The following is a 17490-nucleotide window of genomic DNA, read 5'->3' as shown; positions in this document are numbered from 1 at the left end:
TCCTCAAAACACCCTCAACCACCCTATAATCCCCTCCCAATCATTTCATGTCTCCATGCTTTCTCATATTCAATGAAATCAAGGCCACCAATTCTTGCACCAAAGGCAATTTTCTTCCCACGAAGCTTCATCTTCTTCCCTAATGAACCTACAGCTCCTAGTCCATCAATTCATTTATTTTCTAGCCTTTACCTCAATTTTCTTGTCCTGATGCTTCCCCTTACTCTGACCTCAGCTTTTGCCCATACTATTCTATATAAGAATAGCAAAGAGATAGGATGTGTTCTAATATTCCCCCTCCTACACCAATAACAATCAACATCTTAGAAAATAATGAGAGTCATTTAAAAGGTAAGAAATGTTTCTGAAGCTTGGCATCTTTGGTTTCTTAACTGTTTCTTTAAAACATTCTGTGATATATAAGACCAGCAATCGTATTCAAAAAGTCCCAGTTCTTCAAACATAACAATACTAAAGTTTTCAGCATCTCTAAACTGTATAATAGAGACAGGACTATGCAATCTTCCCTTTAATCAGCTCCAAGAAAGAATGCAGGGTACCTCCCAGCTTTCTTTCAAGATAAAAAATATAAATTCTGAGAAAAAGCTTTTTCACTTTATAAGCATCTCAACTTTAAACCCAAAGAGAGGAAAAACTAATTTTTTTAAGTAATTAATTTATTTTTTATTGGAGGCAAATTATTTTACAATATTATATTGGTTGGTTTTGCCATACATTGACATGAAATCGCCCCGGGTTTACATAAGTTCCCCCTCCTGAACCTCCCTCCCACCTCCCTCCTCCCTTTATCCTCCCTCTGGGTCATCCCTGCACACCAGCCCCGAGCATCCTATAACATGCATCGACCCTGAACTGGTGATTCGTTTCACATATGACAACATACGTGTTTCAATGCCATTCTCCCAAATCATCCCACCCTCACCCTCTTCCACAGAGTCCCAAAGACTGTTCTATACATCTGTGTCTCTTTTGCTGTCTCGTATACATGGTTATCATTTGCATCTTTCTAAATTCCATATATATGCGTTAGTATACTGTATTGGTGTTTTTCTTTCTGGCTTACTTCACTCTGTATAATAGGCTCCAGTTTCATCCACCTCATTAGAACTGATTCAAATGCATTCTTTTTAATGGCTGAATAATACTCCATTGTGTATATGTACCAAAGCTTTCTTATCCATTCGTCTGCAGATGGACATCTAGGTTGCTTCCATGTCCTGGCTAATATGAACAGTGCTGCAATGAACATTGGAGTACATGTGTCTCTTTCAGTTCTGGTTTCCTCGGTGTGTATGCCCAGGAGAGCGATTGCTGGATCATATGGCAGTTCTAGTTCCAGTTTTTTGAGGAATCTCCACACTGTTCTCCATAGTGGCTGCACTAGTTTGCATTCCCACCAACAGTGTAAGAGGGTTCCTTTCTCTCCACATCCTCTCCAGCATTTACTGCATGCAGACTTTTGGATAGCAGCCATAATTGTGAAACTGTATCTCTATTGTAATTTGCCTCACTGATAGTAAGTATTCACTGCATTAATATCTCCAATATTTGATGATTTCTCAATGTATGTCCACAAATCAACTTCCATGTCTAGAATTATCTCACACCATTTGACCCTTATCCATATAAATTCTTTACTTACTGAACCTAATTTCTTATAGTTCTCTGAATATATCATGCTGTTTCCTGTCTTCAAATTTCTGTATGCTTTTTTATATATATTAATTTTCCCCTTTTCATCTTACTAACCCTTATTTTCTAAGCTTAAGGAGTCCCTAGGTATTCCCTTAGCACTCAATTTACTTTTCTGTCTCCCCTATTTCCCCTCCTAAGTCTTTAAGTCAAGGGCTATGTATGATTCAACACTCTGCTTCAGAACAATGCATTACCAGGAGCCTGTCTTCAAATGCTTGCTGAATAAATGCATGAATGAGTCTGAGATATTAGTGTGGTTTCTAGAGGCCAACCAAGAGAGCTTTGTATGACACTTCTCTGTAAAACACTATTCCTGTGGTATTAAGCATACAGACTGGTTCCAGCCCTCTGACACTTTCATTTGCAGCCATTTCTAACTACTTTTCTCCCAGCAAGTATGTTTTCTGTCTTATTCTGAGCCCCTCCTCCTGGCATTATTTCTCTTCCCTCTGTCTCCTCTGTACATTCTCAGCTCATATTTGCCCTTGCATCTCAGTTCAGATGCCCTTCTGGCAAGGCTCCATCTATACCAGGACTGAATCCATGACTCTTCTTCTCCCTGAAGCCCCTATACTCATTCTTTCCTTGATACCTACCACCCTCTACACCAATAATCTGCTTCTTGCCACTTCTTCAACTGAGCCAGAGACAGCAACTTATTCCTGCTATATTCCTAGTACAGTACCTGGACATAGTGACCACTGACCTACTAAAGCCTTTATTAATAACCACACCCTCAGATATTTTTATGCAGGCAGTAATGAAGTCAATGACTGCTACAGGTCTTCAGCTAGAAAACTCTCCTCAAGCACCATATCCACTACACATAGGGAATTTCTAATGTTTGTCAAGTGACAGAGAAGAGCTGTAAAGCTCATAATGGAAGAAAAGATCTAGAAATCGAGAAGACAAGCCCTTTGACTTTAATGCACTTTGCCCTCAACATTCTCAGTGCTGGCTTCTACCCAGTTCCATACAAGTTAATCCTAAATACATACGATATGGATTGCTGCTGTTTTGATTGCAGATCCGACATTGAGGGTTCCTCACCGGCTGCCCAGGGACATGCTCTACCAATTTGCAATACATTTCGGGTCCTTTCTCTCCACATGTTGCATTTGTGGTGATGAGGGCATTGGAAGCAAGATTCAGGACAGCAGGGAATAAACCTGAAAAAGATGAACAAATGAAGGTGTGTGGGATGATTTTATTGCATTTTAAAATGAAATTAAGATAGGATGCTTTCCAGAGCATTAAATGAAAATAGAATAATCAGTGATAATTAAATATCTGACTTAATTAAGTATACTACATAAATAGCATGTGTTATCAAACTAGCATTCCCCCCGCCCAGGTCTTAAATATGAATTCTAAAGCTATCTTCTTAATTTTTAACCTCTACCACTTAATTAGAAAGTACCATCTCTAAAACACACTTTTAAAAATCTACTCATGCTATTGGCACAAGTCTTACTGAAATTTCCATCCTGCATTTTAGCTGTTTTGTGAAATTTGTCAGGTTACAATTTTTAAAATAATTAGCTCATCCCAGAACATACTCTACCTTTATACACTAAATTCTCTATGCTAGTAAATAACATGTGATGAAATAAACAAGGTTTCTCTTCTGTCTTTCATCACTATTTTGATTCTGTTTATTTTGCTTTAGTCACTCAGTCATGTCTGACTCATTCGCGACCGCATGGACTGTAGCCTGCCGGGCTCCTCTGTCCATGGGATTCTCCAGGCAAGAATACTGGAGAGGGTTGCCATTTCCTACTCCAGTTTTGCATCTAGCTGTACAATTATTATTTTATAAAATATATGTTGAGCACACACTACACCAGATACCATAAAAGATTTGAGAATGAAAATACCATAAGATGGGCTTACTGTGGGAAATAATCCAGAACAGTATCTTGGAGGAAAAATAGAAATGTATTTGGTATAGAAAATGAAGGAAGAAGAGCAAACATGCCAGGCAGAGGAAATGTTATATGAGTATGGACTTTATTCTGAAAGCTTATGTGGATGCTGAGTGACTGACAGAGGACTGAGTTTGTAAATGTTCTAATCTATTAGATTATGTGATCATATATAGATGTAGATATACATATAAGTTATGACAAACCTAGACAGCATATTAAAAATCAGAGACATTACTTTGCCAACAGAGATCTGTATAGTCAAAGCTATGGTTCTTCCAGTAGTCATGTGTATGGATGTGAGAGCTGGACCATAAAGAAGGCTGAGCACCAAAGAACTGATGCTTTCAAACTGTGGTGCTGGAGGAGACTCTTGAGAGTAACTTAGACAAGGAAACCAAACCAGTCAAGACTAAAGGAAATCAATCCTGAATATTCATTGGAGGGACTTATGCTGAGACTGAAGCTCCAATACTTTGGCCACCTGATGCAAAGAACCAAGTCATTGGAAAAGACCCTGATGCTGGAAAAGATTGAAGGCAGGAAGAGAAGGGGAGGACAGATGACAAGATGGTTGGATGGCATCACCAACTCAATGCACATGCATTTGAGAAAACTCCAGGAGATACTGAAGAGCAGGGAAGCCTGGTGTGTTGCAGTCCATGGGGTCACAAAGAGTTGGACACAACTGAGCAACTGAACAACAAGCTTCTATAAACAAAACAACTTTATTTTCAAACAATTCATCTCAGGCAGGAGCCAATACCTCTAAAATTGCCCCAGGACACTGTCAGTTTTACTCTGTGATTTTTGTCTCGCTCACCTCTGACTAGTCCTGACCTTGACCCTGACCTTGGATTCCATTTTGAAGGTATGGGTGAGACTCCCCATGCCCTGCTTTGGTGCAGCCCTGTGGGAATAATGCTAAAGCTAAAACTCCAATACTTTGGCCACCTGATGTGAAGAACTGACTCATCTGAAAAGACCCTAATGCTGGGAAAAATTGAAGGCAGGAGGAGAAGGGGACAACAGATGATAAGATGGCTCTTTGGCATCACTGACTCAATGGACATGAGTTTGAGTAAACTCGGGGAACTGGTGATGGACAGGGACGCCTGACATGCTGAAGTCCATGGTGTCGCAAAGAGTCGGACATGACTGAGTGACTGAACTGAACTGTGGGACTTAACTGGAGTTGGTTAGGCCTGGAGTTTTTCAGATCTGAGGAATCATGGGAGGAAGCCAAAGGGAGAATTTGACTGGTGAAAATTATTTTTCTATATATTGTTTTGTTCCAAAATATAGAACTGAATTATATCCTAAATTTCTCACATATTAAATATATATAATGTGAGCAAAACTACATGGTTATGAAAGGATTATGGGTATAGAGGTAACATTGATTAAGAAGCTACTTCATATTCATTAAATAATATGATTTAATCCCCACTAATCCCATTGTGTACTTTTTATTAGTCCCACTTTACAAGTGAAGAAAATGCAGCTCAAAGAAGACAAACAATATGCACAAAGTTATGAATTAGCAAGACCGATAACTAAGATTTGAACTTAGCTCTTTAACTCAGAAGGCTAATTCTCATCGGGGTTTAAAGAAGAGCCAAAACCTGGTTCTCAGCAGAGCTTATCAATTTATGTACTTATTAAAAGAAATAACTTATCCAGCCTCCACCCCTTTGTTGTTTCATAGAGTTTTCCAATCATAAACTAAAGATGTCGATAAAATTTACATTTACTATCTTTCAGTTCTTTCCATTGATTTGTTTCTGTTACACTTACTGATCATGTGCTCGAAATTAACCTCTTCATAATTTATTTGCCTTGCTTTGTGGTCAAGGAACAGTGGCCTTTTGAAATTTTATTAGCTACTTTGTTGTTTATTTTTAAAAATCAGTAAAGTGTACTGGTCAAGGAAAGTCCCCAATTAGTTGCTAATGAGGCCTGGCGTGCTGTGATTCATGGGGTCGCGGAGAGTCGGACACGACTGAGCGACTGAACTGAACTGAACTGAACTGACCAATCTGAAGAATCAGTCGATATCTGAGCTTTTATTGAATCTTCAGCAGGTTGTATTATCGAATGCAGCCCACTTCATTATAAGTTAAATCTGCTAGACTGTATCTATGTATTTCCACTCAAAAGCAGCAGAGAAATATTTATTGCTATATGCAGTATGGGTTACCTAAAGATTATATAAACATTGCAAGTGTAAATGAACTACAAGTAGATGGTGAATCTTTATAGAGTATCGACTTACAACCTCAATTCAAACTGAGGTCATGTAATGTTAATGACATAAAAGTCAATCATCATTACCCACACAATTATGACTGACATTTTTCTTCTGAATAGTATCTAGACTAATTAAATTTAGATGGATTTGTAGCTTGAAAAACCAAGTCTAAACAAAAAACAAATAATATTTTCACTAATCTCTAATGAAATATACAGTACAGTGAAAATAAACCAACTCCAATTAAGTCCCACAGTTCAGTTCACTAGAGAATAAAAAACATACTCTGTTCTGTAATATATACATTTAGTAAATAATCTGGGAAAAGGCTAAGTTTATGTAATGTGAAAAATAGAAATTCTGCTATCATATGGTAAACATTTAGAAACGCGCCAAATTTTCACTGTTTTTATTTGAATGTTTTTAGACTATATTAGCTTGCTCAAACAGTGTGCTATATTCATGCATTTTTGCATGATCTTGATGATCTGACTTAAAATCCCACATTTTGGTTTCAAGTGGCAGTTCAGTTCAGTTCAGTTCAGTCGCTCAGTCGTGTCCGATTCTCCGCAACCCCATGAATCACAGCACGCCAGGCCTCCCTGTCCATCACCAACTCCCGGAGTTCACTCAAACTCATGTCCGCAGAGTCAGTGATGCCATCCAGCCATCTCATTCTCTGTCGTCCCCTTCTCCTCCCGCCCCCAACCTTTCCCAGCAGAGACATCTTTAAAACCTTTATTAATGTGGAGTTGTTGTTTTGTCACTCACTGTCTGATTCTTTTGCAACCCCTCAGACAGTAGCCTGCCAGGCTCCTCTGTCCATGGGATTTTCCAGGCAAGAATTCTGAAGTGGGTTGCCATATCCTTCTCCTGGGGATCTTCCAGATCCAGGGATGAAACCTGTGTCTCCTGCATTACAGGTGGATTCTTTACTGCTGAGCCACCAGGGAAGCCCAATCGTGGAGTAGCTACTATTAAACTGTTCACAGATAACAGTGATGAATTCTAAACAAAATACATGTTTTAAAATTTTGTACTTGAAGACATTAAAGAGCAACTCAAATAGGTATGTAAACCAGGAAGGGTGTATATGCTTAGAAGGAAGATAATGGATGTCTCAGACTGGGCATGCAAGGTGACTAACACTTAAACCCACATTTCACTGTCTTTTTTTAACTTTACTGTCTTGAAGAACCAGAAACAGAACAAAGGACAACTACACCTCCTATAAAGTGAGGAAGAAATCCTAGAAAAAAGAAAGCCACAAGAACCTCAAAATATGTGTAAAAATTCTTCCCAAGTCTCTTATCAATACAAGATATACATATATGCCCTAGGCAGGCTCCAAGTTCACTGGTCAGGTATAAATGAACAAATGATTAAAACAAGTGATCATAGATGCTGCATTCTATAGGCATGCCAAAAGTTTGGAGTTGGAGTCCAGATAAGTAAATATAACACAAAACTAAAAGACTGATGACTATTCTTCAAAAGAACATAACAGAATCCCAAGTTTTCTACCATGGACTGTTTACAACATTCAGAATGCAATTGTGTAAAAGAAATATTAGATAGACATACAGTGAAACAACAAAATGACACCCATACTTAGAAGAAAAGCAGTGAATGGAAAACAACACTGATATCAACCAGATGTTGAAATTAGTATACAAACAAGTTTAAGCAGCTTTCATAACTATGATCACAGACATACACACACAAATGCTTATAATAAAAAATAAAGTCAATAGAAACTACAAAAATACCAAATATACATTCTAAAACTGAAAAATACAATATCTAGAATAAAAAAATCGTTACATGAGATCAGCAAAAATGTCAGAATCAAATAACTAAACGAATATAATTTAACAGATTTTTCCCAAGTTGTTTAAATATATATTAAGAAAAATTGTAATGTTGCATAGGTGCATGCTCAGTTGTGCAGTTTATCTGATTCTTTGCGACCCTATGGGAGGTACAGTGTAAGACATGACAATTAGAGCAAAGCAATGGTGAGTAGAGGGATCACAATAAATGGACACACAAATCAGTAAGGCTCTTATGCTTCACATTAAGCAGTACATTATTTAAATAACTGACAGTACCAAATGTTTAAATGTTTTGGGGTTCAACTGGAATTCCACTCCATTGTTGTTGCTGCTGCTGCTGCTAAGTCACTTCAGTCATGTCCGACTCTGTGTGACCCCATAGACGGCCTCCCCCGTCCCTGGGATTCTCCAGGCAGGAGTGTAAATTAGTCCAACCACTTTAGAAAACAGTCATTTTTAAGTAAATCTCAACCTAGATCTTCCTCATGACCCCCAAATCCCACTCCTAAGAAAATACTCAGGAGAAATAACAGTATATGACCATGAAAAGGCCTATTCAAGAATGTCCATAAAAGCTTTCATCATAATAGCCAAATATAGAAACAGCTCAGGAGAATTCATACAGAAACTGTGGTATACAATGGAATATTATTCAGCATTAAAAAGGATCAAACTACTGATATATGCCACAACAATCCCAAAAGCATTATGCCAAATAAAAGACAAAACAGTTTACAAAACAGTTCATATGTTGTTATTCATTTATGTGATCTTTTAGAACAGGCAAACATATCATGAAAATAAAACAGAATTTTTAAAATGGCTGACTTTAAGGGGAGAGGCTGGGAAGAGACATAAGGAAATCTCTGGGCTTATGGTAATATTCTTAAGTTTGTATTATACAGATATATATATTTTTTAAAACTCAGTGTTAAAACTGATGAATGAATGTTACTCTCACTTGTGCATTTTACTGTGTGTAAATTCTACCATAAAAAAGTAAACCAATATTAAACTTAATTTATGATATTCATGATGAAGTACTTGGCACAAAGTGTACAACAGATCAAAGCATAAAGATGGATACTTATATATGAATGGGCAAAAGTATGATAAAGCATATACAGAGAGATACTAATTTTAGAATCTAGAGGCTAAGTATATGGATATTTATTGTATGATTCTTACAACTTTTCTATATGGGAAAATTTTTTCTTAAAATTTTGCAATATATAAAAATACTGTATATATACACACATATAAGTATATATCTGACACTGTCTGACACTGTTGAAGAATTGATGCTTTTGAACTGTGGTGTTGGAGAAGACTCTTGAGAGTCCCTTGTACCACAAGGAGATCCAACCAGTCCATTCTAAGGGAGATCGATCCTGGGTGTTCATTGGAAGGACTGATGCTAAAGCTGAAACTGCAATACTTTGGCCACCTCATGTGACGAGTTGACTCACTGGAAAAGACTCTGATGCTGGGAAGGATTGGGGGCGGGAGGAGAATGGGACGACCAAGAATGAGATGGCTGGATGGCATCACCGACTCTGTGGACATGAGTTTGAGTGAACTCTGGGAGTTGGTGATGGATAGGGAGGCCTGGCGTGCTGTGATTCATGGGGTCGTGGAGAGTCGGACACGACTGAGCGACTGAACTGAACTGAAGTATATATCTGTGTATAACCATATATACACATACACACATATATATATACATTTCTATATATATGATTTATGTCATTATTTGGGTTTTATAAGTTATAAATACCAGTAACAATAAAATTTCAATTTGACATTTCTCAAATCAAATGTGGAAAATCTGGTTAGACAGTATAAAGGGAAATAGTCTTTGCAGTTTTGTTCAGAATCAGAAAAACTGAGTGAAAACAAGCACTGAATCAGCCAAACAGTAGAATGTCTCTCCAAGACACTTACTGGCTGGCAATTAGCAGGTTAATTTATTTTCCTTATACAACTTTCCAGTCCTTCCACTTTTTATTTCATAAAAATGAAGAACTTTGACTTACCATCATATTTAATATCTAAGTGTTGTCTTTTGAAGAACTACAAGTGAGTCAGGGAGAAATACATTTAACATATCAGTAAGTGATCTATTGTGTGGCAAGACTCAGATTCATTCCTTAGGATTTAGGCAATGTTTCTTTAGGTGATGATCCAGAATGCTGTTATCCAGTAGGAAAAAGAAGTCTATTTCGAATATGAATTTTACAAATGAGGAAAATAATTCCCAGAAACTAAGTCGCACAGCTGGTTTTCAAACACAATTATTGCAAACCCAAATAAGTTAGAACTAATTTCAGCATTAAAGATCCACCCTGTCTCATTCCCCTTCCTGAACTAAATGAAAATCCTTTTCTCCTCCTATGTCATTCCTGAGATTTCCATCATCTAGGTCTCCTTTTCTCTTCTATATGCACACCACAAGCCAACTTCCATCACAGTTTTACAAGTCCACAATCTATTTCAAATTTTCCATTTTAAGAAAGAACTCCTTCAACCTCCTTATTGTGATTGAAGTCTTGATTTCCTCTGACAATCACACTTCTGTAGATCTACCCAGTGGATCCCTAGAATCAGTGGGAAAGGAAAAACAGCCTCCTTCTGGCTTCTAAACACTACTTATAAATTGGTTCCTCTCACTGTCACTCGTAACTTTTTAAAAAGTCAAATCATCCAACTTTTCCAAGTGCTCATCCCTGTTAACTGACTTCATGAAGACCATCAACAAAAACATTGATAACTGACTCACAACAATCTTTATCCTCTAAATCTGTCATTCTTACTAAATAATAAAATGCTATTGCATAGAAACCAGAAAATATTAATATGGAAGTTTAAGGATAAATATGTCTTAATTCTAATCTTAATTCTAAGATTTCTGCTTCCCATGAAATATTTTGTCTCCAGCTTTATGTTATCTATCTATCCTTACTCTCAGATAAGCATATATTAATACTACCTCACCATATCGCGAATGCAACATCAATCACACTAGTCTTCCTTCATGACTCCACTTCCACTCAACTACCAAACTGCTGGGGAAATTATGTTTCTAAAATTAAGTCTGTTCACATCATTTTCTTGTTTAAACCTCTGTGAGTTGCTGGTTACCTAATAAGATAAGCAGCCAAATTCTTTGATAATCTGAATGTTTGTAATCAGGCCACTATCTACTACTCTAGGAAACTCAACTGTTTCCATCCTCTTTAATATCTTCCTACATGTCCAGAGTACTGACATCTTACTGTTTACAGATATATCAGATGTTTTGAAAATTCTTTGTCGTGACATTATGTTGTCCATCCTACATAGAATGTTTTCCTTTTTCACGTACATGGTCATCTACACATCTTGCATGACCCCGCCCAAATATCCACTTTTCTGTGAAAGTGTTTCCTGACTTTGCAATACAGAATTTGTTATTTCTTTCCTGGTGGCTACATAGTACTTAGTTTATATTTTATTATAACCCTTATCACACTGAAACTTTTAATATCTTTTACAGTGGATCTCTAGTCTCTAACATTATTGAGTACAGGGATAGCACTAGCTAGCATATAATAGCACTCAAATTTAAATTTATTGAATGAGAATAAATTCATGAGCTTGTACAGTTGTACAATCTTTCTGGAGAGAAATCTAGCAAATAAAACTATTAAACTAATCGGATCCTTGATTTAGTAAAAATACAGAACTCTGTTTTGGTACCCTAGCTCAGTAAAATAATTCAAGAAACCGAAGCTATTTTAAAAATGCAGTAGACCTCTATCACTGCTCATTTGTCCAACACCCAGCCTACATTTCTGTTCTTAGCTAACTGGCATTGTATTCAGTACAAAAGGTATGAAGTACCCTACCATTTGCCAAGGATATGGAAGTCAAGGAGATCTCTCTTTTCCCCTCCCTCTAGCAGTTTGGGCGATTTGTGCACATGATTTTGGCCTTGGGCTCCAACTCTGGAGCACCTGATGCATAGAGTTGGGGAGAAAAGGAAAATAAGATCATAATAGTGCAAGAGAAAATAGAACCAGTAAGAGTAGGAAAGGAAGTGATGACAAAAATGTCTACAAAGGGACCCTGACTAGACTTTTCAAGCAGTGAAATGTAGGAATCACCTTGAGGTTCATCTCCTAAGCCTGGTTTTCAAATCCTTCCAGCAATTGTGCCAGTTCTGTGATAGAGTTCAAATACATTTCTGCTTAAGTTAGACAGTTTTGGTGATTTTTGTTGCTTGTGATCATGAAGTCAGAGGGATATAAAGATCATATATTATGTCTCCACACACACACACACACACACACACATACAGTGAAGATAGGAAGATTGAGAAAACAACTTTATTAGTAGTAACAGTATGGGTAAATATATATACATATATATAGTTACTTCATCTAAACATCTTTAGGATAAAGTGTGAAACAATAGTAGTGAAAAAAATCAACTTTTACACAAAGACCCAAGGCTGATTAATGGTCATCTGCAAAAGTGGCCACAGCGTCACTTTATTTTTAAGTAATTAATTTATTTTTTATTGGAGGCAAATTATTTTACAATATTATATTGGTTGGTTTTGCCATATTTTGACATGAATTTTCCCAGGTTTACATAAGTTCCCCCGCCTGAACCCCCCTCCCACCTCCCTCCTCCCTTTATCCTCCCTCTGGGTCATCCCTGCACACCAGCCCCGAGCATCCTATAACATGCATCGATCCTGAACTAGTGATTTGTTTCACATATGACAACATACGTGTTTCAATGCCATTCTCCCAAATCATCCCACCCCCACCCTCTCCCACAGAGTCCCAAAGACTGTTCTATACATCTGTGTCTTTTTTGCTGTCTCGTATACAGGGTTATTATTTGCATCTTTGTAAATTCCATATATATGTGTTAGTATGCTGTATTGGTGTTTTTCTTTCTGGCTTACTTCACTCTGTATAATAGGCTCCAGTTTCATCCACCTCATTAGAACTGATTCAAATGTATTCTTTTTAATGGCTGAATAATACTCCATTGTGTATATATACCAAACTTTAAATGCTTCCTGGTGAATGTTTCCTTCCAGGTTGTTTGGTTTCCAACATGCTCTTTATTTTGATTACCTTTGTGTGAAGTTTGGCAAATCAGCATTTTAAAATGACAGTGATCTAAATCTTAAAATCTTCCTAATGTATTTTGGCTAAAAGAAATTCTAAACACATTTTCTTGTTTTCATGAGTTTAAACTAAAGTCATCCAATCAATGAATTCTCTCCAATATATTCAATTTATAAATAACTTTTAAAAATCATCACATATTTTTTACAACAATACAATACACATTTCTCCTTCTCTCTCCTCCTCTGTCATCCTAGTCTTGGTTCACAATATTTCTCTTGCTTGCTTATGCTAAGCATCTCTCTCCTCTCAAAAGAATAAGAGAAAACTGTCTGTTTGAATGTTTCTAACTTTCCATTTCAGTCTCTAGGTCTGTGGAGCATTTTTTAAAAATTTCATGCAGGCAAACAGAGATGTTTGCAAGTAATTCAGCATTTGAAAGACAAAAGAGAACCTGCCAGTTTAAAATGTTCTAAGACTTGTCGAGGAAGAAAGGAAGATACTTGTCGGAAATCCTGAGCTGTGTGTGTGTAGGAACACGTTAGTATAAAACAAAAATGGGACAAAACAAAATGTTGCTGAAGAGAATGATTTCCAGCTGTGCACTGCAGGAAGCAACTTAATGCTCTTGATCCATGATGCAGATGAAGAGTTTTATAGAACGAGAAAATCAGTCCAATTTGAATTAATAGCCATCTAGACAAAACAATGTTTGTAAGCTGGAGGAAAAAAGAATGCTAAATCCAGTTGTTCAGAACAAAAAAAAAAAAGAAGGTCACTTATTCTAGTCCTACCCAGCCTTTCAAATGTGTCTTATACTGTTGTTTAGTTCTCTGCTTTTCAGCTTGGTTCTCCAAAAATAAATGGATATTCTTGGAGGCTTAAGGGTTGGTTTAGTCTCCTTTCTACTTTTTTAATCAGAAAAAGTACATTTTCTACTTAGCTCATGTTAAAAACTGTTTACTTTGTTCATTCTAAGCAGATTAAGATGAACATTTAAGTATTTCGAATATCACAGGAAACAAAATAAACCAGATGCAAATGCACATACTCCAATGGGTCATTAGCAAGTTTTGCTTTTAGAATATCAATTCTGTGTACAGATTCTCTGGCTAAAATAAGGACTCCATGAACCATAGTGAACTCAAGTGCCATCTTACCCTCTTGACTCAACCAAGCGCTATAGGATTTTATTGAATTTCAGACAAAGGATAATCATTGACCTTAGGAAGGTAGGAATACATCATCAATTCTCAGTAATCTAAAACAATATACATAAGGAAATGTATGTATCCACTATGGCATGGATTTCTGTTAAGAACACTAACACACATCAGGGAGGACATGACATTTCTACCACAATGACTCAAAGTATGGCATTTGTACTCAAAGTTTCTCAAATGCCTCCAAATATATTTTTTAAACCAAATTTCTAACTACTATATGCACAGTAAATTGAAGTTGACCACATTGCATCTGATCAATAAAGACTTCTTGAAATGGATAAATTCATTCAGTCAGTTCAGTTCATTTGCACAGTCATGTCCGACTCTTTACGACCCCATAGACCTCAGCACACCAGGCCTCCCTGTCCATCACCAACTCCCGGAGTTTACCCAAACACATGTCCATTGAGTCAGTGATGCCATCCAACCATCTTATTCTCTGTCATCCCCTCCTCCTGCCTTCAACCTTTCCCAGCATCAGGGTCTTTTCCAATGAGTCCATTCTTCACATCAGGTGGCCAACTATTGGATTTCCAGCTTCAGCATCAGTCCTTCCAATGAATATTCAGGACTGATTTCCTCTAGGATGGACTGGTTAGATCTCCTTGCTATCCAAGGGACTCTCAAGGGTTTTATCCAACACCACAGCTCAAACCCATCAATTCTTTGGCGCTCAGCTTTCTTTATAGTCCAACTCTCACATCGATACATGACTACTGGAAAAACCATAGCTTTACTAGATGATCTTTGTTCAGCAAAATATCATCTGTAGGGCTAGATTGAATAGATTCTTTATCTAACTTTAAATATATATTCCCAAAATACAGGTCCCCATTATTGGCATTTCAATTATTTTTTGAGGAACTGGTGGACACTGCCCTGGTCACAGAATTTCTAGTCCTTTCAATTTGCATAGAAATCTCACCCATTATCCATTTAAAATTAGCATCCACAAACTGTTTTAATTTTCTTTATGCTCTACTTGTACAAAAATCTGGAAATCATCCTAGAGGTTTTCAAAATCACATGATAAAAATAATTATTATAGCTAGGGCATTTATTTAGTATATACTAACATAAGGGTACCCAAAATATTCACTGAGGGGGTGGCAGCTCAGGAGAAATAGACTGTTTCCCTGCTTCCTCCAACCTCACTTCATCAATATCAGCAGAGCATATGTTCATTATCTCCTCTCTTCTCTCCTGCCTGCCTTCCAAAACCAAGCCTATAAACTAGATGTCTCTTTGGTAGGCCTGTCTGCAAATTCAAAGTGAGAAGTAAAAAAGGCAAAGGAGAGGAAATGCAAAAAACACTTTTAAGTCACTGAAAATTAAATTTAGAGCCTTAAATTGGCAATTACCCCCAAACAGAGGTGTTTATAATATAGAAAACAAATTTAAAAACCTCTGTGTCTGCTGTTGACAATCCAAAGTATAAAAGTATAACAAATCTCTAAATTAATTGCTATGCAAAGAGCATGAGCTTATATTTATGGCACTCAAACAAAAATATCAGAAGGGACTCATGTAAGCTTTGATGCACATAATGGCAGAAGGAAAGATGCTGTTCCCCATGGGTCCAGCTCTTTAAGAACTGCTACACAATTTATTTCTAATGATGAAACAGATAGTGAAAAAAAAAAAATACTGTTCTACACTGTACTTCCTTTGGCTATGAAGATCTAGCCAAAAGAAAAAGTCATATTCATTTACTTTGCTCTTTTTTCATTTGTTTTTATCAGCAAGTATTAGAATTCCTTAGGACTTGATCTTAAATCCTGTTCTTACTCCATTCTCATCCTCAAATAATCTCCAAATAATCCCCAGTAATCTCATCTACTTCTAAGATATTTACATACCATCTGCATAGTCAATAATACCAAAGTTATATCACCAGGCCAGATACTTTTTAAAGTTCCAGGTTTAATTTTCCAAATACCATATTGACACCTCCACTAAGATGTCTCTCACTAACATCTCAAACTTAATTCACCCAAAGAAGAGCTTGTGATTTCCAGGGTCCAAGCACCACCACCATCCCCCTAATAGCCATCCTGAGTTAGCTACTCCTGAGTCCCCTCTAGCTCAACACATTTTATTTTAGTCACTAAGTGTCTCATATAGAAAGCTAGGAGTCATTGTTGATGCATTCCATCACCAAACACCATTCTAAATCCAAAATTAATCTCAGATCCATATGTTTCTCCCTAGTGCCAATACCAAGTCATTTTTAACGTCTAGACTTTTGCAATAGCTTCTTAAATAGCTCTTGATTATCATTTGCCTTTCTTCAATCCATTTCAATGAGATGGATTTTCCTACAATGAAAATCTGATCAAGTCACTCCTTTTAAAATCTTTCATGGGAATACCATTGCACTTAGGTTAAAATTTTAAATTATCCTATTTTAGGTAATATTCTTTTATCATATTCAAAGAATATTGCCTTCAGTCGGCGTTTAAAACAAGGCTCTGCTTTTTCTTTCCTCAGGATTTTGCCTAGAAATCCCTGTCCCTTAATTTTCCTCCACTCTTCATACCTTCCTAACTTTCACAAATCTTTCTTCCTTATACCTTAAGGTTTCTGATATCTTTCCTAACAGTTTCTAAACAACTCCCCATTATAATTCCTAATTATGCCATGTTTTTCCCATGTGTAATTTTACATAATGATATTTACCCAAGGTCTATCTCCCTTGCTGGAACTGAAACTCCATGATGGAAGAAACATGTTCCTTTGTTTACTTTTGTCAGTGTATTCTCTGAGCCCAGCCATGGCTGGACACACAGAGGTGCTCAAAATATTCTAGAAGTAGACTCATCTTAGAACTTAGGGTATAGTCATATTCTGAAGAAGTGGAGAACTTCCTTTTGTCAAAATACAAAACAATAAAACACAGAAAAAGCAAAACACGACAAAAACAACATACAAAAAATGCATACCTCTCTTTTATTGTTTTAGTGACTTCACAAGATAAATAATGTTAGCATCCAGGGCTAAAACCATTATTTTCTTAAAGTTCATTGAATTAACTGTTTTCTTAAATCCACGTCCCTAAGCTCTGGGTAGGTTCTTATTTTCTGTCTTAGAAAATAAACAAACTGTCTTTTGTGTTTTGTGTGAGCCACTGTGAATTCTCTCTGGGATTCAGTTGGTTTGGTTGATAAATCAGAAGTTAGATTTATCAAATGATGTACTTCCCAATATCCCAGTCCATGTCCATCCTCCTCCAAAAGTCTCCCTACAAAAGCAAACCCTTTAGAAGAATATAAATGTTCTAATAAGTACAAATTATGCTGTTTGCTGGAACTTTATGCTGTCTCCTCCCTTCCAAATTGTACAGGCTCTTAGCCTGATCCATAGGGTGAAGATTTAGAATGAGAGTTGCATGAAAAAACACTTCACAGCTGA

At 36.8% G+C, this 17490-nt stretch overlaps 1 protein-coding gene across 1 annotated transcript in view; it reads right to left on the bottom strand.

Annotated features, from left to right (window-relative positions):
- Nucleotides 1-17490, bottom strand: part of LAMA2 (laminin subunit alpha 2) — a 710698-nt gene that overhangs the window by 545131 nt on the left and 148077 nt on the right. The window contains exon 2 of the mRNA XM_088840739.1: nt 2715-2885. Coding sequence (XP_088696865.1) covers nt 2715-2885 — 171 coding nt within the window. The remainder of the gene's footprint in view (nt 1-2714; nt 2886-17490) is intronic.

This window comes from Moschus berezovskii, chromosome 10, assembly GCF_049115385.1.
Source record: "Moschus berezovskii isolate FMDL1 chromosome 10, NW_MosBer_1.0, whole genome shotgun sequence".
Lineage (NCBI taxonomy): Eukaryota > Metazoa > Chordata > Mammalia > Artiodactyla > Moschidae > Moschus > Moschus berezovskii.
This window is presented reverse-complemented; position numbering and strand designations above follow the sequence as displayed.